The 26,731-nt window shown below is 47.8% G+C and overlaps 2 protein-coding genes across 2 annotated transcripts in view; one reads left to right on the forward strand and one right to left on the reverse strand.

The window, feature by feature from the left end:
- Positions 1-26,731, reverse strand: part of ACSBG1 (acyl-CoA synthetase bubblegum family member 1) — a 99,729-nt gene that overhangs the window by 22,260 nt on the left and 50,738 nt on the right. Inside the window, 1 exon segment of the mRNA XM_061159103.1 lies at positions 6,358-6,458. Coding sequence (XP_061015086.1) covers positions 6,358-6,458 — 101 coding nt within the window.
- On the forward strand, positions 19,182-20,146 carry LOC133068393 (adenylate kinase 4, mitochondrial-like). Its single transcript, XM_061159631.1, has one exon. The coding sequence runs from the start codon at positions 19,289-19,291 to the stop codon at positions 19,958-19,960; it is 672 nt and encodes a 223-aa protein (XP_061015614.1). The 5' UTR covers positions 19,182-19,288; the 3' UTR covers positions 19,961-20,146.

The following is a 26,731-nucleotide window of genomic DNA, read 5'->3' on the forward strand; positions in this document are numbered from 1 at the left end:
GAGATCATGGGGTGGTAGGAGTCCTAGCACGGTTTAGGGAGCAGAGAGAAGCAGGTGGTATCAGCCAGGCACAGAGAGGCTGGGTTTGAGCAATGGTGGTTTCCCCTGGAGTAGGGAACCATGGAGTCTATTTCTTCCAACCCCCACCCCCCCATAACCACTTTCTAAGCTTCCTTTCTTCCCTGCCTGTCCTCACGGTAACCTCCATCCACTAAAGCCATTTGAACTCACCTACCTTCCGAGGTACCTGGGTTTCTCCTGAAATCAAAGAACATGAAGTAGCAAAGATTCGTAAGAAGTAAATAGACAAGAGTTGGCCTTTGTACTGTGGCAAGAGCACTGTGTTATGTGAAAGTGTCAATCGATATAATAGGGGACTGGCTAAATTCGATAGAGTATAGCCATATCATGGATTCACAGGCAGTCATCAAAACAAAGTATTTAAAAAATATTTAATGATGCAGGAGATAGTCACAATATAATTTCAAGTTAAAAAAAAAAGGAGCAAATAAAAGTGCATATAAAAATACATAATATATAAAACTGAAAAAATTTGTGTCAAAGTAATATTATTAAAAAACTTAGCACATCTTGGCTGCTCAAGAAATAGCTCTCTGGCCTTTCTGACTAGACTCTGAACTTCTGACGCAAGCGTTGGACTTGCAATAAATGTTTGCCAAAGGAATGAATTAAAACTACACATACGCTGCCCATCAGGGATATCGACTGAGACCTCAGTGTTGGGAGAAGGGGAGGGCATACTTGAGAAGTGGAGGCAGGGCATTCCTACACGCGACACAGGAGAAGAAACGGAGTCTCAGAGTGGGCAAGGATGGCCTAAGTCACAGCATGTTAGGGGCAGAATTGGGACAAGACGTCAGTTCAGGAGTTACGGGGCTGGTTAGTGAAGGCAGTTTAGGCTCTGGGGGTCCGTGGTCTGTTCCCCTGGGGAAGAGAAGAGTGGTGGCTGGGTCCCCTGGTCCTCTGCCACAAAGTGACCTGCTCAGAAGTGAGCAGGAGGGAGGGGTCATGAAGGGGCTCAGGACTGCCATGGTGCCTCTCAGCCTGCCTACTGGGAGTGAGTCCTTGGAGGATAGCAGAGATGTAAGGAATCAGAATGGGCTGCCAGGCCCTTCTAGTTGACCCCATCTCCTTGCCTTGAAACTCAACAGGGGTGTAGGTCTGCCCTGTGTCCAGCCAAGCTCACTGCTGTCATCATAGCCAAAACATGGCCAGGACCCAGTCAAGGTCCCTGTCACCCAGTTAGGCACCCAAGAGCCAAACCAGACCTAATTCTAGAAGGCAGCCAACAGTTAGACCAACAGCCTCAAGCACACATCCAGAGAGTGTCCCCTGAGTGTTTGGGGTGGGCTTTCCCAAGGCCCAGATTGCCCTTTGTACTGCCTTCCTCCCTCCCCTTCTCTCCCCCTCCCTCTCTCCCTCTCAAGTTGCTCCAACTCCTCTTGGACTGACCCGTCCTGTTTCTTATCAATCGCCCTTTATGCTGCGGGTGACTGGGCAGGCAGGGAGCTGTGTTCTCTGGGCCTCCGGAACAAAGGCTTCTAAACAGCAGAGAAAGTCACTCTCAGTTCACTGGGAAAGGCTGAAACAGGCGAGCAAGAGTGGAGAGATGAAACCCAGAGTGTTTTCTGCAACCTGTGGGAAAGGCCTTAGAATGAAGCGGATTAAGCAGAAGGAGGGAGACTCTGATCCTGGAATCAAATCACGTTGTTCCCCAGCCAGGACAGACCTCTCTTCAGGCTACCGGATCCCACAGCCTCTGTTGCAAAGTCCCGTCTGGTGACAAGCACCAGGAGGATGTCCCTTCACACAGGGACCCTCTGCTAACAGTCTTTGGAACCCATTTAGCCCTGCCAGACACTCCAGGGATATATAAGGCAAAGAGGCCATGGTGACTTCAGGACCTGACAAGAATTTTAAGTCAAGGCCAGCCTGGGCCACAGCAGTGTATCCAGCCCCAGGCACACCTATAATTGGCAGAACTGGACATTTTCTTTAAGGTAAGCTTTCCACAAGTGTCCCCAGAGGCTCCGCTTTTTTAGTAAGGTAAAGATTAAGATTACCATGTGTTCCCATTTCCTCTGACCTCTGCGAGGTCCTTCTCACCTTCCCCTACACTCACATCAGGCTGAAATGATAGCAGATCTTCTACCTCACACTGTCTCTAGGACCCCTCCCTGCCCCCAACCTCAGGCTCTGAGCTCCCTGAACTCTTTCCAGCAGAAACACCATGTCTGCCCTTGAAACGTGTGGGAGGGTAGGAGCGTGGGACTCAGGGAGGCCTAGAGACCAAGCCGGGCTGAGTTCCCAGCCTCCCGACCTCCAGCTCAAAGCTCCCCTGTGGGTGTGAGAGTCGCCTAGGGAGAGTGGGTGTGGGGAATAGGCATGACCAGCACTTCTACCAGCCCCATCCCCAGCAGCTGCTCCCCCTGGACACCCTCCCCTCCCTGTGGTCTTGACATTGCATTGCTCCAGCTAGGGTTCCTGCTCAACTTAGAAAGGGCTAGAAAAAAAAGTGATGTCTAGATCCAGCACAAGGCTGCTTTTGTATGGAGGTCAGATCCCCGCAGCTCTGCAGCCTGACACAGTGGGGCTGTTCCTGGGAGAACCGCCGTCTGGGCTGCTCAGAGCCCATCCTGGGGAGCACAGCTCAAGGACCCGCCAGCTTCTTGGGAACTTGAGGAGACTCAGGTGAACACTGAATCCTGCGGGCAAGGTTCCAAGAGCTCCCCAGAGAGGCTGCAGCTCGGCTATTAGGAGACAGGGGCTGGCCAGGGTGTGCAGGAGGGGAGGAGACCCCACCTAAACAGTCCCAAAGAGGAGTGTGCCAGTTCTGACTTCCACATCTTACTAGCTGTGTGGCTCTGAGAAAAATCACTGAACCTCTCTGAGCTCAGTTTCCTCTACCAAATGAGACTGATAGAAGTGCCTACTCCACTGCTGCCGCAAAGAGACGATGAAAGAATGCAAGTCAGTCCCTTGGCACGGAGCCTGTGCTAAGGGGCTTCAGTCGTGTCTGACTCTTTGGGACCCCATGGACTGTAGCCCGTCAGGCTCCTCTGTCCAAGGGATTCCCCAGGCAAGAATACTGGAGTGGGTTGCCATTCCATTCTCCAGGGGAACTTCCCAACCCAGGGCTTGAACCTGCATCTCTATGTCTCCTGCATTGAAAGGTGAGTCTTTAGCACTAGCGCCACCCAGGAAGCCTGGCACAGAGCTTAGCAAAAGCTGCTCTTATTAAGGGGGCAGATGTGTGGGGATTTAACCCATCTCCTAATCCCCTGAAACCTTCTCCCTAACAGTCTTTGGTGCAGATAGTTTCTTTCTCTCAGTTTTATGGAAATGGCAGTTTTGAGGCCCCTCCCCATGTGTGGCTGCTCCAATATCCTCTTCCACACAGAGGCTGGGCTCTTGGAGCCTCTAGGGAATTGTGAAACTAAGACCCAGGGCCAGGCTGGCACCCAGTGGGCACTCAAGCCACGGTGAACCTGGATCTTAGTGCAGCTGCATTCCAGAGCTTCCCCTTCCACCCTTCAAAACCCTGGAGGCTGCACGAGATGGAGTTGGGCAGAGCATGACCCATGGGCCAGGCTTGTGGGAGTTGATGAGGCCAGCTTGGCATTATCCTCGGACGCTGTGCCTGGGGTCCCGTGGGCAAGAAGGGACCTCAGTCCTGAGAAGCCGCCTCAGTCCCTCACAGGTTGTCCCTGTCTCCTAATCCCCAGCCCTAGATGCTAAACTCCTAAGGGCAGACCACTCAGCTCAGGCCTAAGCCTAACGGGAGTTTAAAAGTCTGAGACCAGCTAGAACTCGTCCTCATCCAGGAAGTCCACCGTGATCACCCAGTTCCCAGATAGCACGCCTTCCTTCTTCAGCCTCCGTGTGTCCTTCACCCAGAGCCTGTCTGCCCTCAGACTAGGAGTTCTTGGAGGGTAGGAAAGAAACCTGTCCATCTCAGTATCCCCAGCAGCCTAGCCCTGCACAAAGGATGGGAGTCCAGATGCACCCCCAGCCTGGCTGTCCCGACAGCTTTTGGAAGTCCTGGTAAATCTGAATGGCCTTGCTGCCTCCCCTACAGTTGCCTACTCCTTCCCCACCCCTCCATTAAAGCTGGTAACTTGCCCCCACCTCACTCTGGGGTGGCTGCCAGCCCTCGCTGACGGGACCCTCTCTGGGGTTCCCTACCCACCTGTTTGAAATCTGCTTCGTCTCTGTGCCCTGCTGCTGCGGGGCTGCCAGGCACTAATTCAGGTTAAGCAATTAAGGCCAAAGGGGTTGGCGATGACTCCTTCCTCCTTGGAAACACTCTGGACCCCGAATGCTCTGGGGACACCGAGCTTGCACCACTTTAGCTCCCTTCCTGCCCTTCAAGTTGCAAAACACCGAAGCCGTTACCCACAGCCAAGACTTCTGAGCTCCAGGGCTTTGCTGTGCTCATTCCCCGGGCGCTGACAGCTGCTCTGTGAGCACTGCAGAGACAGAACTATCTAGTTAGGAAAGCAAGCCTGAGCAAGCCGATGGGACCTGCCAGAGGTGAGACACAGCAACACAGCAAGTCAGCGAGCTTCCGTGGATCCCAGGACAAGATGCTGGAGTTACCTGGGCCCAGCTGGCCCCTCTCCTGGGCTCTCTTGGTGCGTTTCGAATGCTTCCCCTCAAAAGTTGGTCAATCTGGGGTCTCCCTGATGGTCCAATAACTAAGACTCCGCACTCCCAATGCAGGGGGCCCGGGTTCAATCCCTGGTTGGGGAATTAGATCCCACATGCCACCACTAAGACCCGGAGCAGTCAAAAAAAAAAAAAAGAAAGAAATCAGTCAATCCTTTCCTTGGTCCAAGTCTTTCTTCCTCTCTGACGAAGAGCAGAGAGGCAGAGTCCAGGAAAGTACACATTACAGGCCAGATCCCTGCCATGGTCACCCCGAGACACCCAGCCTGGGAGAGGGGCAGCTGTGAGCCCCACCAGGGTGAGGGGAGTGGCATTTGGTCTCCAGGATGCCAGGCAGCGGGGGAGTGGGGTATCCAGAGCCCTGGGCTGGCGTCACCACCTCTTTGGTCTCAGCTTCCTCTCTGACAAGGAGCATGGTGATCTGGGCCCAGTTTCTGCCTCCAGTCCATGACAGATAGGTCCTGATTCTGTCCCTGCCCTCACACCAGGCCTGTCCTCTCCCCAGGAAACCCAGGTCAGAAGAAAAGCTGAGGGAAGAGACCTGGGAATAAAGGCTCCAGTCCTCTTCCCCTTCCTCCTGTCCCCGATTCTGGCCTCTTAACTGCCCCATTCGGGGACTCTTAGAACTGGCCCCCCCCAACCAGTTCCACTTCAAATGCTACCAGCTGCTACCCCTAAACCCACAATCCCCGTCTGAAGACACCAGGCGTACCCGCGTTGGAGAACATCCTACAAAATACTCAACCAGTCCAGACTCTACCACCCAAAAGTCAACTTGCTATCTCCCTGACCAGCACCCACCCAAACCCCCAAGGGAGCCGAGGGGCCTCAGGGACCTGCCGCTCACCCTGGCTTCTCTGGGGGAAGCTGGGAAAGCTCTGAGAAAACCAGCACCGCCAAGGGATCTCATCTCCCTGGGCAGGTGACACAGACCAGAGACATGATGGCAACAATGGACCGTCCCAAGGACTTCTCAGAACCGGGGAGGCAGTGACCTGCTTCCCTGGGCACCAGTCACTTCCTTTTTTTTAAACTTCCATTGTTGCTACAATATCATTGTACAGCCAATAAAAGTGAACAAAAGCCTTGTTATTACTATCATTTTGATGACTCGCCAGGGTAAATGACAACTCTTGCCTCCCTCAAGGTGCAATTATCTGGAAGTGAACGTCATTAGAAGAGCATGTGGCCTCCCAAGGCTTCAAAAACAATTCTGCCAGTGCCTGCCTGCCAGCGCGCCCCTTGGCCCAGCAAGAAACTGCCTCAACCCACTTGGAAACTCCAAGGCCTTGTTTATCTGGGCCTCTGCTCCTCCTTCACCAACCCCAAGCCGAGATTCCAGGTACCCAATACGTGCACCAAATGAGGCCCCAGGTGTCTTGCCATCACTGACCTCTCTTCTTCCCACGTTTCCTAAGGAGAAAAACCTTCCTCCCACCGCCTTCCATCAAGCTTCGCCCTGATGGCCATGAAAGAAGAAGGGACGTAGTGGGGTCCCTGGGGACATGGAGATCAGTATTTCCACCTGGCCTGTCCCCCCCAAGTTTTGTCCTGTGGGTCACCTGGCTTGCTTCGTAGTGTCCTGTTAACCCCCTCCAGCACTCCCAGTACAGCTCCAGCCCTGTCCCGCCCACCCAGTCCTGCCTGGCAGCCTCCCGGCCAGCTCACCTGGAGGATTCAACTGGGCATCTTTCACCTTCTCTGGGGTCGAGAATTTGAGAGCATGGCTTGGGGGCTCTTTGGAGAGCGTCTGCCCATCAGTCAGGGAGCTGGAGGGGTAAGGGGAAAACAATTGTTAGAAGACGACAGGCTGGCCTGGGCTCCCGATGCCAGCCCAGAACGTGTCAAGCACCCCCAGGGGTGATACTGGCATCGCTGCATCCTAGAGGGCTCGGGGGTCAAGACCTTACTATTTGCAGGAGTTAACCTCACCCCCATGCCACGCTCTCCCTTCAGTTTCTAAGGGCTCAGTAGAAAGAAAAATCGAGCCCTGCTCTACTCTAATTTGCTGTGTGACTCTGGGAAAGCACATGACTCTCTCTGGACTCAGTGTCCCCATCTGGACAAGAAAGGCTTGGAGTCCGGGCATGCAAGGTTTGAGGATTGGGAGGGGCTGCCAAGTCCCTCAAGCCCACACCCACCAGCCCTCAGTCCCCGAGAACAGCCGTTCTTAGAAACTCAGAGCGGAGCTGAGGACACTCCTACAGCTCTCATGGGTCCTAAGCTGGCTCCCAAGTGAGGCCCTCTTCTCAGGGGTGTCTGTGAGGGTGCCCTGTGTCCATTCCCTGATGGAGAGAACAGGCAGGGGGACCAGGGAAACCTGGGGCTCTTGTCATCTGTTTTCACTCCTGGTCTAGATCCCCTTGCCTTCAAGGCTTGGTGGCCCTGGACAATGAATCCTCTTCTGGTCAACACAGCTCATGGGGTTACTGGGCCTCTACTATATACTTAGCCTCACTGCTCCTCCGCGTGATTCCTCCTAAGGGTTCAACTGGCCAGACCTCAACCTTCTGGGTGGATGAGCAGATGGGGTTCAGTATACACCTCAGGGTCAAGCAAGGCTGTGGTGTTACTCAGCTCTGGGGACACATGTCACAGTAATAGGCTATATAAACAGAACCTGGAGTTGTGCAGTGTGTAACCTGTGCAGCTGATCTTGGCAGCCCTGAGGCAGGCCCCTGGCTTCAAAGAGTCCCACCTGTGTGTCAGGGTGGAGCTGGTCCCATCCCTGCCCAGTTCCCAGGCACCTGGCTCAGTTACCTGCTTTTCACATTCGGTCTTACTTCTTGCTGGTACCGTAGGTTCAAACTGAGTTTGCGAACACACTCAGGCCCACCTGGGGGTAGTCTGTTTAAGAACCTGAGATAGGTTTTAAAGCAAAAGACATCATGAGGTTTTGAAAGGGGGAGGGTGAGGAGCAGGGAGATAAGGAGTGGGGTGCCAGGCTGGTCCCCTTCTCGGGAACTTTGTGAGCAAGGCTGGGCCACAGGGCTGGAGCAGCCCTTCTGTTGCTATGGTAACCTGCTCCAGGAGGCTGCCAGAAGGACTGAAAAGCATGCTTTTTTCAGATGAGGCCTGTTGTGCCAGCAGAGGGAAACAGAGGGTTCTGAAAACCGTAGGATGTGTCCTGCTGACTTTGGATCATCGGTCACTGCCACTACTCTCTTGGGTCGTTGAGTAAAAGCTGTCACCAAATGACCCCGAGCTCTGGGCTCAGGCAATTACAGGGCAAGCTGGGGGACACACACCCAACTAGGCTGAGGGTCCCACACTGAGTCTGGGAGGGGGGATGGTATCCTGTGAACTTGGGATAACATCCATGCTCTATCTTGGTCCCTGTTCTCAAAAGACAGGGCTGCCTGCTTAAACTGATCAACTTTTGAAATCACCCGCTGGGTAGCCACCCCCAAATTAGCCAAGGCCATCGTTGGCTATAATCTCCCACCATCTTAACTATTGCCTCACAAACAAGCTTGCTTTTAAATCCCCACCATCAAAAGGTACGGGCAGCGTTTCTGCCACCTAATCAAATTTGCGTAAACCGGTTCTGGTTTTAGAACAGCGAAACAAACACTAAATGAAAGGACACCTCAGGAAGCCAAGGGCCAAGCCTAACCATCAGATTAGACCCTTCTTCAGTCTATGGGGAGGAGAGACAGTAGGAAGCGACTTCCCGTGAGGACCTTTCCTGAAGCGTCTGCCCCCCGACCCTGCCCCACTGCAGCAGCAAGCCTCTTGTGACTCAATCACCTCTGCTGTCCTCTCCTCTCCCAGGGCCTGTCCTTTCCCTCCCTCAAGGAGAGGGTGGATCCTGTCCCCCTGCCTGTACTTGGTAGGACAAGAACCCCTTGAGGATGGCCCACGGAGGGTCTTACTCAGCTCTCTATGGGCCTGAAGAATATTGGATGCTTAAGACAAGGTCAAAATCTAATTATCAAAATGAGTAAAGAGTACTCTGCCCCTTGCTTGAACCTTCAAGATTTAGTCCCCTTAAGGGGAGGGTACCCTTGTCCATTGACTGAAACTGAATGTGCTGGACCTTCCTATGACTTTTTCCTGCTCACCCAGGGTCATACTAGTAACAGACTCTACCGGTTTGGCTTGTAACACGGAAGTGAGTCAAACTGCAGGGCATGGAGGGCTATCTGTCCTTTCCTGAGGTGGCTGCTGCCTCATGTGTCGCTGCTGGCCATGGTTGTCTTTCGTCTTTAATCCTCACTTGCGTCACTAGTGGTCACTTCTTGCCACTGTCCCTGTGCTGGCCTCCAGTGACTCACCTCCCTCCTAATTTGTGGGTTTTTTTTCGGTAGCAGGCTAGTAAATAAAACAGCCAAGCTTGTTAGAATTGTTAAGTCAGAGGAGATGGCTTCCAAAGTGGAATTTATAATGTTTTCCTGAAAGAAAAGAGTTCTGGGGAGAAATCCCTTCTGTTTTGACTCCTCAAGAGCAATTTGGGCCCCTTCTTATTCTTGCTGCTGTTCTAGAAATCACAAGTGGCTGGTAAATCATTGTGACAGGGGAAGTGTGAATATTATATAGTCAACCCAAGGAGCCTGTTAAAAGGGAGGAACACAGTATTCCCATGATTCTGGAATCCTCGACTACACCTGGAACGTGGCGCTCCAGAACTTGGCTCAGTGTCACAGGAGAAAGTTCCTAAGTAGCAGAATGACAGTGACGAAGAGAGAACAGCCCAAGGGGGCTGACTTGCCTCTGCTTTTGCATTCCTGGGAGAAAGAGGAAAATCCAAAAAGGATCCCTGAGGAGGACACGAAAGTGGCGTTGGTGGTAAAGAACTCGCCTGCCAATGCAGGAAACACAAGAGATGTGGATTCGACCCCTGATTCAGAAAGATCCCCTGGAGGAGGGGCACAGCAATCCACTCCAGTATTCTTGCCTGGAGAATTCCATGGACAGAGGAGCCTGGTAGGCTATGGTCCATGTGGTCGCAAAGTCGGACATGACTGAAGTGACTTAGCACAAGGATGCAAACTGCTCTCAACCCCAGTTCACACACACGGACTGTGAGCATCTTGCCTTACTCACTTTCACAGAAGCAAAAACTCCTTCAGTGTCTGCCCAATAGTAGCACGGGGAGCAAGAAAACACTTGGAGGGCACGTACGAGAGGTATATTGTGAGGTGTGTGGGGTAAGCAGAGGAATCTGGGAGGGCCTGTACTCTCCTTTCCCTGAACTGGCTCTCCTTTCTCCTCCTGTCTTCCAGAAGATCTGATGGGAATCATTTAAAGACAGAGCCTGCCAATAGCTTCCTTCAGCTCCTCCTTCAGGAAGTCCTCCTGGATGATCCCTAACACCCCCTCACCCTTGTAGCCCTCAAACATGCAGGTTTGGGCTTTGAAGCCCACAGGTAGCTTGAGAAACTTCTTGAGAGTAGGGGTCATGCCCGATTCAACCCTGTCCTCTGGCCCTAAGTGCTCTCTGGCAGGCAGTTGGAGTAAATGTTGGTTGGACCTAATTCTGCTCAAGTTGTCACTATGTGTGTGACATTTAAGTCAAGGGAGCCTTCATTTTCCATGTGAACCCCTCGTGGATGGGGATCCAGCTCCCATTTATTTCTGTTGCCCTTTCTTCCCATTCAGCACTCTGCTCTGTATCAGTAAGTACTCCATAAATGCTTTCTTGAAACAATAGAGCACTAAGATTTACCAGAGTTGGCCTGCCTGGGTTCAAGTCACTTTACTTGCTCTACAACCTCGGGCAAGTCATGAACCTCTCTGAGCCTCAAGTTTTCTGCCTAAATCCTATGGCTATTGTGAGGATAACACGATACATGTAGTGCTTAGGCTCTCACAAATCTTTTGGTGAATAAGTAGGAGGAAATTCTTTAGTGAGATTAGGAGGGTTATTAAATAGGGTGAAAAGTCCCAATCCAAGTCTGGGGGTCCAGGGACCCTGCCGAGCCCAAGAACTCTCCTCCCTAGAAGGCAGTGTGGGGGCCAGGAGGTGGGAGGAGGGTAGGATCCTTGTTCCTTACACGGTCCTCAGGATGGAGCTGGCAGACCTGAGCAGGAGTGCCTCTGGCATGGTCCCCAAGAGGTGGCCACACCCTGCAAGCTCACCCCGGAGTGAACGAGAACCTCAGAGAGCCTGTTCAGGCGTCCCCTGGGAGAGCCGCATCAGCCCCAGAGAGGCCCAGCACCACCAAACTGCCCTGCAACAGAGACACAGAGTGAGTCACCCTGTGACCTGACCAGGTCTGGGGCGACTGCCCTCCTTCCAGAGCATGACTCACTGGTTCCCAGCCTCGGTACCTGTCTGTAATTCACCACCACCTAAGCCCACATGTTCTGATCACATTGGGAACCACAGCCTCGCAGCAGGTGGCTGCCTTGGGCCCCAGGGCCAGTCAGTTACCTGGATGAGCAAATACATCAGATTCCGGGCCTCCTGACTCCTGTCCACTATTAGTAAACACCCCCCGACACCCCCGTACCACCACCACTCTTTCCCACCCCTTTCTTGTTCTGGTTCTCACCTCTCTCTGTCCTGGGGGCAAAAAGAGACTCTGTCTCCTACATGCTGCAGGGTATTTTCAATGGAGGGCATTGTCCAAATACTTCCCCAAATCCTAAAACCCCCCTGAGCAGGGATGGGAGCTGTGCCTCCTTCTGATCCCACAGTCCTGGGCACACCGGCTGGTCCCTCTGCACAGCTGGAGCTCGCGATGGCGGTGGCCTCGTCTGCAGCCCCGCTTCCTACTGGCTTCCCTGCTGCCCCACACAGCGGACCCCACACTGCATACCGCTCTTTAGTTGGCCTGACCTGCCTGTCTCATCTCAAGGATAAGGCTCCCCTGGCATCCCTCTTGCGATCCCTGATTCCCAGCCGGAAGACCCCCACCGAGGACTTACAGTGATGGACTGTGCACCTCCAGGGAGGGTCTGGCTGCCACAGGGTGCTCACCTTCCTCCTCGGGGCTGGTAGGCACAGGGCAAAGCCTTCGCTGTGCTCCTCCAGCTAAGGCATCGTAGGTGTGGGAGCCAGTGCTGCAGGGTCCCTGGGTCCAGGTGATGAGGCAGTGGGGCTGGGCGGGAGTGGGGACCCGCCCCAGTCTGCCCTGGGGCTGCCAGTGAGGTGCGGCCCCAGATACCTCTGGCCTACCTGGCGCAGGTCCTTGCTGCCCACCTGTGAGGCTTACATAAAGAGGGGCGGGAGGTGAGGGAGGGGCCTGCCGATGGCAGTGGGTGTGTTGTCTGTCATCCTTGGCAGAGACGCAGGAAGACACTGTTCCTGCTGAAGGGCTTTCTGCCTGGAGCTGGCCCTGGGCCCCAGGGGTTAGGCAGGCAACCCGACCTTTTTTTTATTTGCCTTTTCAAACTTTTCTTTACTAAATACATGTATCGTGCCAAGTGTTTTATGTGTGTTGGCTCTTTACATCTTCCAACAGCCCAATGTGGGTTAATGGTACCATTTCCCAGGTGAGGTGACAGAGGCCCAGAGAATTTTATTTTATTTTTTTCTCCTTCCTCTTTTATCCCCCTCTTTTTTTAAAATTGGAGGATAATTGCTTTCCAATATTGTGTTGGTTTCTGCCGCACAGCAACGTGAATCAGTCCTAATTTTATATATACATATATATACACACACCTAATTGTATATACACTTGGGCTTCCCTTGTGGCTCAGCTGGTAAAGAATCCACCTGTAATGTGGGAGACCTGGGTTCGATCCCTGGGTTAGGAAGATCCCTTGGAGAAGGGAAAGGTTACATATATCCCCTTCCTCTTAAACCTCCCTCCTACCTCCCATCCTACCCCTCTAGGTCATCAGAGAGCACCAGGCTGGGCTCCTCTGTTATACAGCAACTTCCCACCAACCATATATTTTACAAATGATGGTGTATATATGTCAATTCTACTTGAGAGCTTTAGACATGTTCGATGTCACACGCCCAGCAAGAGGCAGAGATGTCATTTGAAATCCAGCTTTCCATAACTGGCTTTGAAACCAGGACACCATGTAAGCTGGATTTGACCATTATTTGCATCATAAAACTCAGTTGACAGCTCCATCTCACGTTGCCTCTAGAGAGCCCCTCTTCCATGGAAACAGTATCTCTGCACGTTGCCCTTTGTCCTCTAATACCCTCACCACTTCCACCTCATTCCAGAGACTCTTGGGTGTGTGGCATTATATCTGCATCTTCTAAAACCTGGGCCCTGCTCCCTGGAAACACCCCTCCCAAACACTGTGCTATTTCACCTTCCAACCCCGAATCCCCTTCCCACCTGAGTTGTCACCTGCCAACTGCCTCTGGGGTGAGCAGGTGTTGGAAGGGGTGAAAAAACAGAGGCCACTGGGTGTTAGGGGAAAATTTAAGCCAGCCCTAAAGTGAAGGCTCAGATGCAGGGCACAGCAGTGAGATGGGGCAGGGGTTATTCCAAGGCTCTCCACCCATTCAGACGGCAGATGACTCCCAGATTGCCACACACTAAGCTGGCGTGTCACTACCAGCACACCAACTTCAAAAGAATTCTCCCCTTTCAAATTCCAATTTCTTAACAGTGATCCTTGCCCACTACCACTTCAGGGCACCTGACAATTCAGGTCTGGGGTGCTGCCCCTGAGCCTCTCATGGGTTGGGAGCTCCTTTGAGAATCTGCTGGAAGCCCTCCGCTCGCCCCTATCAATGTGCCCAAATGCTCTTGCAGTTTCAGGGCACCCAGGGTACTTTGGAAATCCATACACTCCAACCCCAGGGAACCGCAGACAGAAATGCGGGATCCTTCCTCTGTCCTAAAGAGGGTATGGGTTGCCCCACTTTTTTCCTCTTTCTCCCACTTTCCTGGCGAGGATAGAGCATTGATGTTGGAGTTGGCACTGGGGGTCGATGTTGTGGGGGGGGGATGGCGGGAGAGATGTCCTCACTTTGGGGGGCTAGCAGGAATGCATGCCCAGATCCCTCAGCCCCTCCCAGGCAGCTCGACAACTCCTCTAAATGTAGAGTTTCCAAACTGATGAGGAGGCTGGGCAAATGGGCTTATTCTAGGCAGGAGGACTTGGGAAATGCATCATCTTCCCTTTCTATCCCCTCTCAAAAACTACAAGCTTGCCTTCCCTGGCAGACCTTTCCTACTGTTCTTCAGACCCCTCCTCCTCCAGGAAGCCCTTTGGGAAGGACCCCCAGCTCTCAGGCTTCTTGCTGGAGCCGTGCTGGCTGTGTCCATCCCAGAGCGCTTAACGTTTAGAGGCTGGGTGTTACTATTTAAAACCGAATTGTCTACTATGAAATAAAAATCTTAAGCCCATATTCTCAGAGTTGGAAATGATCTCTGCCTGCCCCATGACTGCCAGCTCCAGGAGGCTCCTCCTTCCTACTATAATTACCGAGTACCTCCTCTGCGGACATTGCCAGGGGCCTGTGGGGCAGAGGCGAGCCCTTGTCTCAAAGGCAGAGCCTAGTCTCTGCCTCGAAGTCTTAGAGATGATGGAATTGACAGTTAATTAGCAAAGATGCTTTCAAGGTCACTGTGGGGTCACCAGACCAGGCTGGGGTAAGGAAATTGAAGGAAGAAAGTTGGATGGGGTGAAGGTTTACTTAACATGAGAAAGAGGACAAGTGCCCCAGGCAGTGGTGCAGTAGAGGAAGTTGGTGCGGACAGGAGAGTGTCCAAGTGTCATAGACTCAGGCTGTGGACCGCCCCCAGGCCTGGGACCCCAGCCCCCAGAGGGAGCTTGTCCAAGGCAGAGATCTTCTGGGGACACATGGTCTCTCAGAAAGGGTGAGGGCAGGGTCTCTCAGAAAGGGTGAGGGCAGACATATCTTGCCAGGTCCATCAGAAGGAACATATTCGGGGCAGGCACCTGGGGTTCTTGACTGTGACTGATCCCCAGTACAAGGAGGCTCAGTGTTTTTCCTCCATCTTTGCCTAACGGGAGTGCTTGCTGAGAGGCCAAAGGCTTGTCTCAGTTTCATCTTGGCTCCTGCCATGGTGGGTGGGGTTGTCCCACCAGCCAGCTGACTTCTAACCCAATCTGCAGCACCAAATGCTTAACCTTCTCAAGCCAATCACACAGCCTACAGGGTCACGCCAAGATCCTCTGCATGGCCTAGGAGGAGTCTGGCCATGCCCTAGACAGGTGCCTGGACACTGGGGCACCTGGATTCTAGGTCAGATTTCACTTCAGTTGGGTAACCTTGGGAAACTCCCTGGTCCTCTCTGGGACTCAGTTTACCTAGGCAAGTCGCAGGCAGAGGGCTTTCCAGTTTTCTGTCTATGACTGGTGATTTGGATGTCTGGGTTGGAATTCTGCTGTGCCAGGCAAGGACAAGGCTACAGGACTGGGTGTTTCTGGACTCCAAAGCCTGAGAAGCTGGTGGGAACAAGGCAAGAATAATGATAGTAATGGCTAATAATCAACACGTTTGCACTACTAGCTGTGTGCCAGGCAGTGTTCTGTGCACCTTATACGTATATGGACATATTCAGTCCTCTCAACAGCTCAACGAGGTAGCTCCTATCACTATCCTTACTTTACAGATGAGGAAACTGAGGTACAAGGAGATTATGTAACTTGCCAAAGGTCTTTTGGTTAGCAGAGTAGAATGCAAACTTGGGCAGTTTCAGCGTTTATGCTGTTAACAGGCTGTACTTGATAGTCTCAGGCCTGCGGGGTGATTTGAGTGGGTGGGGCAGGGGCAAAAGCGAGTGAGGTGTAGAAAGGTGGGTGTCCCGTGGCCCTCTGAATTCCCACTCCCGAGCATTCATCATTAGACATTTTTATTACACCCTTTCTCCAAAATTTTGAAAAATTTGGGATAGAAGCAAGGTTTAAATCCTCAAACCATTTTCTTCTGTTGTATTGATAACTGACAGAGAGAACTGTCAACTGGTGCTTTGCATCATAATTGGGAGGGCAGTATGAAACTTGGAGTGGACACAATTCTGACACATAGCAAAGAAGCTTGCCATCTCCCATCACTTGCTGTTTTTATTTGAAGACCCGCAAGTCTGACTTTGGGTTACACTTTTTCTCCTGTTATGGCTCAGCTAGTCCATCTGTAAAATGAAGAGGTGGAAGGGATGGTCTCTAAATTCCAGCTCTGATGAAAGATGGTTTTCCATGTTTCTATTAAGGAGATGAGAGGAAGGAAGAACACTGCCATTTTTCAGGTTCTGGACCAGTTCTTAGCCAGAGACACTTCATAGTGTCAGGATGGGGGCAAGGCTGGGGTTTAGACTTCTACCAACAGGGGTATTGTGCCCCTGCAGCATATGGATGTTGGCTCCCAGACTTGGTCCCTGTCCTGGAGGAGCCCACGGTCTAAAGATGGGCATGAAGGAGACAGGCACTTATATGACCTACACACACGAGAGACATCTGTGAGCATGGCAGGCAAGGGTGTTGTGCAGTATGGACACAGCCTCGGGAGACTGATCTCCTAGGAGAACATCATGTCACTTTATTAACAGTGAGAACTAATACTTACTGAACAATTAGTATGTGACAGGCCCTGTTCCAATAATGTCATATGTGTCAACACATTTACTTATCTCAACAATCTTATAAAGCAGGTACTAAATCATAATGCCCATTTAAGAGGCAAATGAAGCACAGAGAAATGAAGTAACTTGCTAATGTCTACAGAGCTTGTAACTGGAATGGTTGGAATTCAAATCTAGGCAATCTGGCTCCAGATTTTATGTTACGAACAATAATGTGCACTGCATAAAATTGAGTGAGGCTCTCTGAGCCTCCTTATTCCTCTCCACACACTTCAGCAACATGGGATTTGGTAGGAGAAACTGACTGAGAAAGGCAGAGCACTGGTTGAGACACTGGTTTAATGCACGTGTAATTTTAAATTCTTCAAATCAGTATACTCCTGACATGTCATTACAATATCCAACATATAATGAAAAACAATCAGACATCTGAAAAGTCAGGAAATGTGGGCCAAAATCAAGGGGAGAAAATAGCCAATAGAAACATACTCAGGCATGACAGAAATGTTGGAATAAGCATGCGTGCATGCTCAGTTGCTCAGTCCTGTCTGACCCTTTGCGACCCTATGGGCTGTAGCCCACCAGGCTTCCCTGTCCGTGGAATTTCTTAGGCAAGAATACTGGAGTGGGTTGCCATTTCCTACCCAAGGGGATCTTCCCGACCCAGGGATTGAAGCCAAGTCTCCTGTGTCTCTTGCATTGGCATGCAGATTCTTTACCACCGAGCCACCCGGGAAGCCCTGGAATAAGCATACAAAGATTTTAAAACAGTTACTAACAGTTCAATAATTTAAAGAAAAAATGATACAACTGATGAACAGATGGAAAAATCACAACATAAAAATAGAAAGTATAAGAAAAATACAGTCTCTGAAATGAGAATTTTACCAGATGAGTTTGATAGCAGATTGAAAAGTTCATATACCTGAAAGTTCATTCCCCTTAAGACAGAATAATAGAAATTATTCAATCCGAAGAGCAGAGAAAAAGATTTTTTAATTGAACAGAACAAAACATTACTGAAAGAAGATGACAAAAAACTAAGTAAATGCAAAGGCATCTCAAGATCAAAAGACTTGATATTATAGATTCCAAATTGATCTACAGGTCAACATAATCCTTATCAAAATCCTAGCTGGTTTTTCTGCAGAAATTAACAAACTGGTATAAAATTACTATGAGATTTCAAAAGACCCAGATAGACAAAACAATCTTGAAAAAGAACAAGTTGGAGGATCCACACTTCTTGATTTCAAAACATACTATAAACCTACAGTTTCCTGCTTCCATGGTGGCTCAGCAGTAAAGAATCTGCTTGTAATGCAGGAGACGCAGTTTCAGTTCCTGAGTGGGGAAGATCCCCTGGAGGAGGGAATGGCAACCCACTCCAGTATTCTTGCCAGGAAAACCCTATGGACAGAGGAGACTGGCAGGCTACAGTCCATAGGTTCACAAAGAGTCAGACACGACTGAAGTGACTGAGCACACAAGCACAGTGTGTCCTTCAGTACTCAGGATAAAGTGGTACCAGCATAAAACAGACATACAGATAGATGCAATAGAATATAGAATCCAGAAACCAATCTTCATATTTATAGTCAATTGATTCTCAACAAGCTGGAATCAAGATTGCTGCGAGAAATATCAATAACCTCAGATATGCAGATGATACCACCCTTATGGCAGAAAATGAAGAAAAACTAAAGAGCCTCTTGAGAAGAGTGAAAAAGTTGGCTTAAAACTCAACATTCAGAAAACTAAGATCATGGTATCTATTCCCATTACTTCATGGCAAATAGATGGGGAAACAGTGGAAACAGTGGCAGACTTTATTTTTGGGGGCTCAAAAATCACTGCAGATGGTGATTGCAGCCATGAAATTAAGACGTTTACTCCTTGGAAGGAAAGTTATGACCAACCTAGAAAGCATATTAAAAAGCAGAGACATTACATTGCCAACAAAGGTCTGTCTAGTCAAGGCTACAGTTTTTCCAGGACTCATGTATGGATGTGAGAGTTGGACTATAAAGAAAGCTGAGTGCTGAAGAATTGATGTTTTTGAACTGTGGTGTTGGAGAAGACTCTTGAGAGTCCCTTGGACGGCAAGGAGATCCAACCAGTCCATCCTAAAGGAAATCAGTCCTGAATATTCATTGGAAGGACTGATGTTGAAGCTGAAACTTGAATACTTTGGCCACCTGATATGAAGAGCTGACTCATTTGAAGAGACCCTGATGCTGAGAAAGATTGAAGGCGGAAGGAGAAGGGTACAACAGAGGATAAGATGGTTGGATGGCATCACCGAATCAATGGACATGAGTTTGAGTAAACTTCGGGAGTTGGTGATGGACAGGGAGGCCTGGTGTGCTGCAGTCCATGGGGTCGCAAAGAGTCAGACACAACTGAGCAACTGAACTCATTCTTAACAAGGGTGCCATGACAATTCAATGTGGGAAGTATTCTTTTCAACAAGTGGTACTGTGGCAACTTAATATCCATGTGCAAAAGAATAAAGTGTCCAACTTTACACCATACACAAAAAATTAATTTGAAATGTATCAAAGACCTAAATGTAAGAGCTTAAAGTGTAAAAATGCTAGAAGAAAATATAAGAATAAATCTATATAGACTTGAATTAGGTAAAGCCTTCTTAGCTAAGGCACCAAAAGCACAAGAAACAAAAGAAAAGTAGACAAATTGGGCTACATCAAAATTAAACCTCTTTGTGCTTCAAAGGACATCATCAAGAAAGTGAAAAGATAACCCACAGAATGGAAGAAAATATTAGCAAATCATTATCTGATAAGAGAATTAGCAAATCATTTCTCTGATATGAGAACTCTAATAATTCAACAAAAAAGAAAAATAATCCAAATGAAACTGGGCAAAGGATCTGAATAGACATTTTTCCAAAGATAAACAAATGGAGAAGAAATGTGTGATGTCCATCATTATCAGCTATCAAAAAATGCAAATCAAAAAAAAGTCTCTCCTTCCCCTGCAGGGGCGGCGGCGAATCCCCGCGCGAGCCCAGGGTGTCAGAGGCAGGGGCAGAAGAAACAAAGTTCCCGGGGCTTCTCCGAGGCCGCTGTCCCGGTCGTCAGTTCGGCCTCCCCCTCCTCGCCGAGGCAATGGCTTCTAAACTCCTGCGTGCGGTCATCCTTGGGCCGCCGGGCTCAGGCAAGGGCACCGTCTGCCAGAGGATAGCCCAGAACTTTGGCCTCCAGCATCTCTCCAGCGGCCACTTCTTGCGGGAGAACATCAAGGCCGACACGGAAGTTGGTGATATGGCAAAGCAATACATAGAGAAAGGCCTTTTGGTTCCTGATCATGTGATCACACGCCTCATGCTGTCGGAGCTGGAGAACAGGCGCGGCGAGCACTGGCTACTTGATGGTTTTCCTCGAACATTAGTTCAGGCTGAAGCCTTGGACAGAATATGTGACCTGGATCTAGTGATCACTTTGAATATTCCATTTGAAACACTCAAAGATCGTCTCAGCCGACGTTGGATTCACCCTCCCAGTGGAAGGGTATATAACCTGGACTTCAACCCACCTCATGTACATGGGATTGATGATGTCACTGGTGAACCATTGGTCCAGCAGGAGGATGACAAGCCTGAAGCAGTTGCTGCCAGACTAAGACAGTACAAGGATGTGGCAAAGTCAGTCATCGAGTTGTACAAGAGCCGAGGAGTGCTCCACCAATTTTCGGGAACCGAGACTAACAAAATCTGGCCCTATGTTTACACACTTTTCTCGAACAAGATCACACCTGTTCAGTCCAAAGAAGCCTACTGAGCCTGCGCAGTGGAAGAACCGGGAAGATATGGTCATTCATTCAATTGTGTGTGTAGTATTGGTGCCATGTCCCAGTTAGCAGCTAGCCGAGATAGCTTGCAGTGTCTTTTCTAGTTTAAATGGTGAACAGACATGAAAACTAATGAATAGAATGAGTTAATGATGAGGCTCTTCTCTGCCTTTCTAAAAGAGGGGCCACCTACACGTGTTTAAGATGTCCCTGCACATGTCTCAAGTTCTTTATAAGAAAGGAAGCAACACAGGCTGGATTCCAAGCGGTGTATCGCCCAAGCTCTAGCTGATTTTCCACAGCCAGGTTGTTGCCATAGTAGCTTTTTCACACATGGTGGTGGTGCTCCCTGGTTCTCCCTAGCCCCTAAAGGCTGTTGAAACATAGCACCAGGAGGCCTGAGAATGCCAGGGGCTATAGCTGCCTTTGTCCCGGTTCTCTGGCATCTGCCCTCCTGGTGACAGTGGGATTGAAACAGTAGCTCTCAGTGATTGCTTCTCTGGCCTTGAGTGACTGTCCACAGTTCATTTTTTTTTCTGTTAGGAATGACGCCTTCTCTGCATCCGTACTCCATTGAATCTTTTTCAGACATCCTAGAATGAAAGGACTTGGCTTCTACTACTTTTATTAGACATCTGTTTTCTCCCTCCCTAGACTATTAATATTGTTCCTGCTTTTATCCCTCTCAGATTCCTGTCTGAGAGCTGAGAGCTGGGGGACGATGTTCGGTCTCTTTATGCACCAGGAACTGAACTGTGTGGAGGGTCTACTTAAACTGTTGGTCTGACTCTCGTGAGTTGACACCTTTCCTTTCTTTTATTGTGGCAAAATAAAACCCTAAGAGTCTTTGGGAAGCTCTCAAAAACTGGGAAATATTCACCTCGATAAATGTTAAAAGATTGTGTCTTATGTATAGAAGTAAATAAGACCATATGTAATTACTGGACTGAAAGAATAGTTTAGCTTATAGTGAAGACAAAAAATACATATTTTGAAAATGCTGCTAAAAAAAAAAACCGGAATGAGATAACACTTCATACCCACTAGAACGGCTGTATAAAAAAGGTGGATACTGGGGATTCCCTCGTGGCACAATGATGAGAGCTCTGTGCCATCACTTCCCAGGGCATGGGTTCAGTCCCTGGTCAGAGAACTAAGATCCCACAAGTGAGTATGTGGATAAATTGGAACTCTTGTACACTGCTGGTGGTAGGTAATGCAGCTGCTTTGAAAAACAGTCTGCTAGTTCCTCAAAAGATCATGCATGGAGTTATATGATCGAACAATTCCACTTTTAGGTTTATGTCTGAAATAAAATATATGTTCATACAAAAACTTATACGTAAATATTTATTGGAGCATTATTCATAATAGTCCAAAAATAAAAACTCAAATGTTCATCAGCTGATAAATGGGTAAACTAAATGTGGCATGTCAATACATTGGAATTTATTTGGCCATAAAAAGAATGAAGTACTGATACATGATACAACATGAATATGAATCATGAAAACATGCTGAATAAAAGAAGCCATTCACAAGAGATAATATATCATATCAGATCATTTAAGTGAAACATGCAGGCTAAGCAAATCTGTATAAACAAAAAGTACATTAGTGGTTGCCTAGGGCTGGGGGCTTGAGGGAAAATGGAAATGCTAATGGGTTAGGGGTTCATTTCGGGTAAAGAAAATACTTTCAAATAGACTGTGGTGATGTTTGCACAAATCTAGAAATATACTAAAAATCACTGGATTTTATACTTTAAATGGGTAAAATTTATGGTATGTGATTTATATCTCAATAAGGCTGTTATATTAAAAAAATAAATGGATCCTCAGCTACCTGTAAAACATCAAATATCTTCAAAATGGAAGTAAATATGAGATAGATACAAACAAGGACCTATTGTTGGTACAGAGAACTATATTCAATACCTTTTAATAACCTATAATGTAAAATAGTAGAAAACAGAATGTGTATATAGATATATTTTTTCATATGTATACACACACATATATGTATAACTGAGTCACTTTTCTGTATACCTGAAACTCACACAACATTGTCAACCAACTATATTTCAAAAATTTTTTTAAAGGTGAAATGATATCTAAATGAAATATGAGAGATTTTTTTCATCAGCACACTTACGTGATGACTTGAAATCATGTCTACAAATTCTTTACACTCTTCCCATCAATCAGTTGTCTTATTCTCCTCTTCTTAAATATGAGATGGCCTTAATGACCAGCTTCTAACAAATACAATGTAGCAGAAGTGACACTGTGTGATTTCCAAGGCTAGCTCATAAAAGGTAATACAATTTTCATCTGATTCTCTCACAATACACACTTTTTGTATCCCTGACCTACTATGTCAGAAGTCAGGCTACCCTGAAGCCACCATGAAGGAGACCATGTGAAATTAAATATAGGAGATACTGAGGCTTCCTGGTTGATCCAAAGCGCAGCCTATTGAGTCTCACCACCTCAGGCATCAGACATATGAGTAAAGAACACTTGAGACAACCCCAGGCCCAGCCACCAGTTGTCATGTCAAGAAAACACTCAAGCAGACTATACTAGAGAAGTCCACTGGCAAAACTAAGGTCTCTGATGAACAGCAAGTGTGGTAAGTTGAAAATGCCCCCACCTAAATATTCATCTTCTAGTCTCTCAAAACTGAATATTACTTTATATGCCCCCATCCAATAAAAGGCAGGGGGTGGGGGGATTGCAGATGTGATTAAATTGAGGATCTTGACAAGGAGTTGATCCTGGATTATCTTGGTGGGCACTAAACGCAGTCCCATGAACTCCTTATGGCAAAATTCAGACTTAAACTGAAGAAAGTAAGGAAAACCACTACACCATTCAGGTATGACCTAAAGCATATCCCTTGCAATTATACAGTAGAAGTAACAAGTAGATTCAAGAGTTTAGATCTGATAGACAGAGTGCCTGAAGATCTATGGATGGAGGTTTGTGACATTGTACAGGAGGCAGTGATCAAGACCATCCCCAAGAAAAAGAAATGCAAAAAGGCAAAATGGTTGTCTGAGGAAGCCTTACAAATAGCTGAGAAAAGAGAAGCTAAAGTCAAAGGAGAAAAGGAAAGATATAAGCATCTGAATGCAGAGTTCCAAAAAATAGCAAGGAGAGATAAGAAAGCCTTCCTCGGTGATCAATGCAAAGAAATAGAGAAAAACAATAGAATGGGAAAGACTAGAGATCTCTTCAAGGAAATGAGAGACACTGAGGGAACATTTCATGCAAAGATGGGCACAAAAAAGGACAGAAACAGTATGGATCTAACAGAAACAGAAGATATTAAGAAGAGGTGGCAAGAATATGCAGAAGAACTATACAAAAAAGATCTTCATGACCCAGATAATCATGATGGTGTGATCACTCACCTCGAGTCAGACATTCTGGAATGTGAAGTCAAGTGGGCCTTAGAAAACATCACTACGAACATCACACTAGTGGATGTGACGGAATTCTAGTTGAGCTATTTCAAATCCTAAAAGATGGTGCTGTGAAAGTGATGCACTCAATATGCCAGCAAATTTGGAAAACTCAGCAGTGGCCACAGGACTGGAAAAGGTCAGTTATCATTCCAGTCCCTAAGAAAGGCAATCCCAAAGAATGCTCCAACTACCACACATTGCACTCATCTCACATGCTAGTAAAGTAATGCTCAAAATTCTCCAAGCCAGGCTTCAGCAATACGTGAACTGAGAACTTCCAGATGTTCAAGTCGGTTTTAGAAAAGGCAGAGGACCAGAGATCAAATTGCTAACATCTGCTGAATCATCAAAAAAGGAAGAGAGTTCCAGAAAAACATCTATTTCTGCTTTATTGACTATGCCAAAACCTTTGACTGTGTGGATCACAATAAACTGTGGAAAATTCTGAAAGAGATGGGAATACCAGACCACCTGACCTGCCTCTTGAGAAACCTGTATGCAGATCAGGAAGCAACAGTTAGAACTGGACATGGAACAACAGACTGGTTCCAAATAGGAAAAGGAGTAAGTCAAGGCTGTATATTGTCACCCTGCTTGTTTAACTTATATGCAGAGTACATCATGAGAAATGCTGGGATGGAAGAAGTACAAGCTGGAATCAAGATTGCCAGGAGAAATATCAATAACCTCAGATATGCAGATGACACCACCCTTATGGCAGAAAGTGAAGAACTAAGGAGCCTCTTGATGAAAGTGAAAGAGGAGAGTGAAAAAGTTGGCTTAAAACTCAGCATTCAGAAAACTAAGATCATGGCATCTGGTCCCATCACCTCATGGGAAATAGATGGGGAGACAGTGGAAACAGTGTCAGACTTTATTTTTTGGGGCTCCAAAATCACTGCAGATGGTGAATGCAGCCATGAAATTAAAAGATGCTTCCTCCTTGGAAGGAAAGTTATGACCAACCTAGATAGCATATTAAAAAACAGAGACATTACTTTGCCAACAAAGGTCCATCTGGTCAAGGCTATGGTTTTTCCAGTGGTCATGTATGAATGTGAGAGTTGGACTGTGAAGAAAGCTGAGCACCAAAAAATTGATGCTTTTGAACTGTGGTGTTGGAGAAGACTCTTGAGAGTCCCTTGGACTGCAAGGAGATCCAACCAGTCCATCCTAAAGGAGATCAGTCCTGTGTATTCATTGGAAGGACTGATGCTGAAGCTGAAACTCCAATACTTTGGCCACCTCATGCGAAGAGTTGACTCGTTGGAAAAGACCCTGATGCTGGGAGGGATTGGGGGCAGGAGGAGAAGGGGACGACAGAGGTTGAGATGGCTGAATGGCATCACCGACTCGATGGGCAGGAGTTTGAGTATACTCCGGGAGTTAGTGATGGACAGGGAGGCCTAGCATGCTGTGATTCATGGGGTCACAAAGAGTCGGACACGACTGAGTGACTGAACTGAATTGAACTGAAGATAATCAGTCTAGTAACACTAAAAAACTGAGCTATGTGCCTTATAGACAGTGCCAATATATAATTTCCCTGGAAGATAAAATTTCGTACAGAGTATACTAAGTCAGATGACCTGGGATATACTGGGCTACATTTAATGGAAGCTCTTAACTTAAGTCTTACTTGTGACTTTACTAATACTGCTAGCTATGTTATTTGTATTTCACCTGTTTTACAAAATTTCTGTTTCTTACACTGCCAAATGTGTGACTGAGGCCTCTGATAAAATAATATACAGTTCTGTGTGAGACCGATGATGGTAACAGTGTAACTCTAGATATGGGAAGAAGCAACAAGAAGGAATGTTTTCCTGTATGGCCTAGTCCAGTAACAGCACATTGAGTGGCCTGTCAACAAAATCTTTGCCAAACCGGAGAATGGACATTCTCAGCACCATGAGATAAAATGGCCATGAAATGCCCCCCTCAAAATCATGGGCAAATTTATGAACCAAAAGGGACTCTGCCAACTGAAAACTGACACTTGCCATCTATGTCTACAAAGATTAAATCATGGCCACTGCAACTGCTGACCATCAACTCCCCTGAAAGGAATTCAGGGTGAAAATCAGGAATGAGGCACTCTGCGCTCTGGGAAAAACTGGCAGAACAGGCCTTCAGATAACTAGATCTTTTCAGAAGATTTTATGAGTCACAATTCTTGCATCTTCTCATATCTAGAGAAACACTGACATCATTAATGGTGACATCTGCTTTGGCTATTAAGGAAAATTTACATTAAAAGTCAAAATAGAGTAGCTATGGTTCAGACATCCTGGGAAATAACTAGATGATACTACGGGTATAATTTCAGATTAGACATTGTACTGTTAAACACTTTCTAAGTGACTTTCTGATTTCTGAGTTGTGTCAGGCTTAGATGCCACCATTCTCAAAACAAGGTCTGCTGGAAGCTAGTAACTGCAACGTTACTTTTTTATAAAACTAGGTAACTGGCTACCTGGCTACAAGTCTCCCCGAAGTGCCAGGTCCAGACTGGGTTTCAGGCCTATTGTTCTAATAAGAAATGAGATTTATTTTGTCTATTAAAATTCCAGTTATCCCTCCTCCAGCTACTTCTAATCAGGTCTGTTACAACAAAATGGCAGACCAAGGGATTGAGATTTTAATCACACAAGGCTCAGATCTAGGACTTGGAACTCAGGAATACTTCCAATTCAGTGTCTGTTCTCCAAGCTGAGGCAGTCCTATGCCCCATTTTGACAGGAAGTTATCACAGACATAGTTGCCCAGGTCCCTAAATTAAAACTGAGCAGGACTCTGTGGGGCTCTGGGGTACAGATCCGTTCTATATTTTCCATTTCTTGTCTGTAGAATATAGGCTTCATTCAGCCTCCTTGACCTTCTCTGAGTTCCAATGGGTGGATTCAAACAATTGCTAATCAGGGAAGAGAGGGGTTACAGAAACAGAGGAAAAACAGTCAAATGGTGGCACAGCCTTGAGACAGGGTTCTGGTTCCTACTCAAAGAAATATGCATAACAATGTCTTTAAGTTCTTCTACAGAATTGGAACCCCCATCTAGGTGTAGGATGGTAACTTCAGACTAAACACAAGATTCTTGGAGCACAGCTCTGTTGCCTCACCACCAACCAATCAAAAAAAAAAAAAAGAAAAAAATCACAAACCCTGCAGCCCTCACCCCAAATGTTGCCTCCTGTTTCTGGGGACCAGTGATGACCATCCTATAGTCTCCTGTTTGGCCCCTGTCTATTTCATCTCTAAGAGGAGCCAACAGTTTCAAACTGAAGTGC

The sequence above is a fragment of the Dama dama genome, chromosome 13, assembly GCF_033118175.1.
Source record: "Dama dama isolate Ldn47 chromosome 13, ASM3311817v1, whole genome shotgun sequence".
Lineage (NCBI taxonomy): Eukaryota > Metazoa > Chordata > Mammalia > Artiodactyla > Cervidae > Dama > Dama dama.

What these genes read in the sequence shown, in the direction of transcription:
- LOC133068393 (XM_061159631.1), top strand. Translation starts at nt 19,289, where the DNA reads ATGGCTTCTAAACTCCTGCGTGCGGTCATCCTTGGGCCGCCGGGCTCA.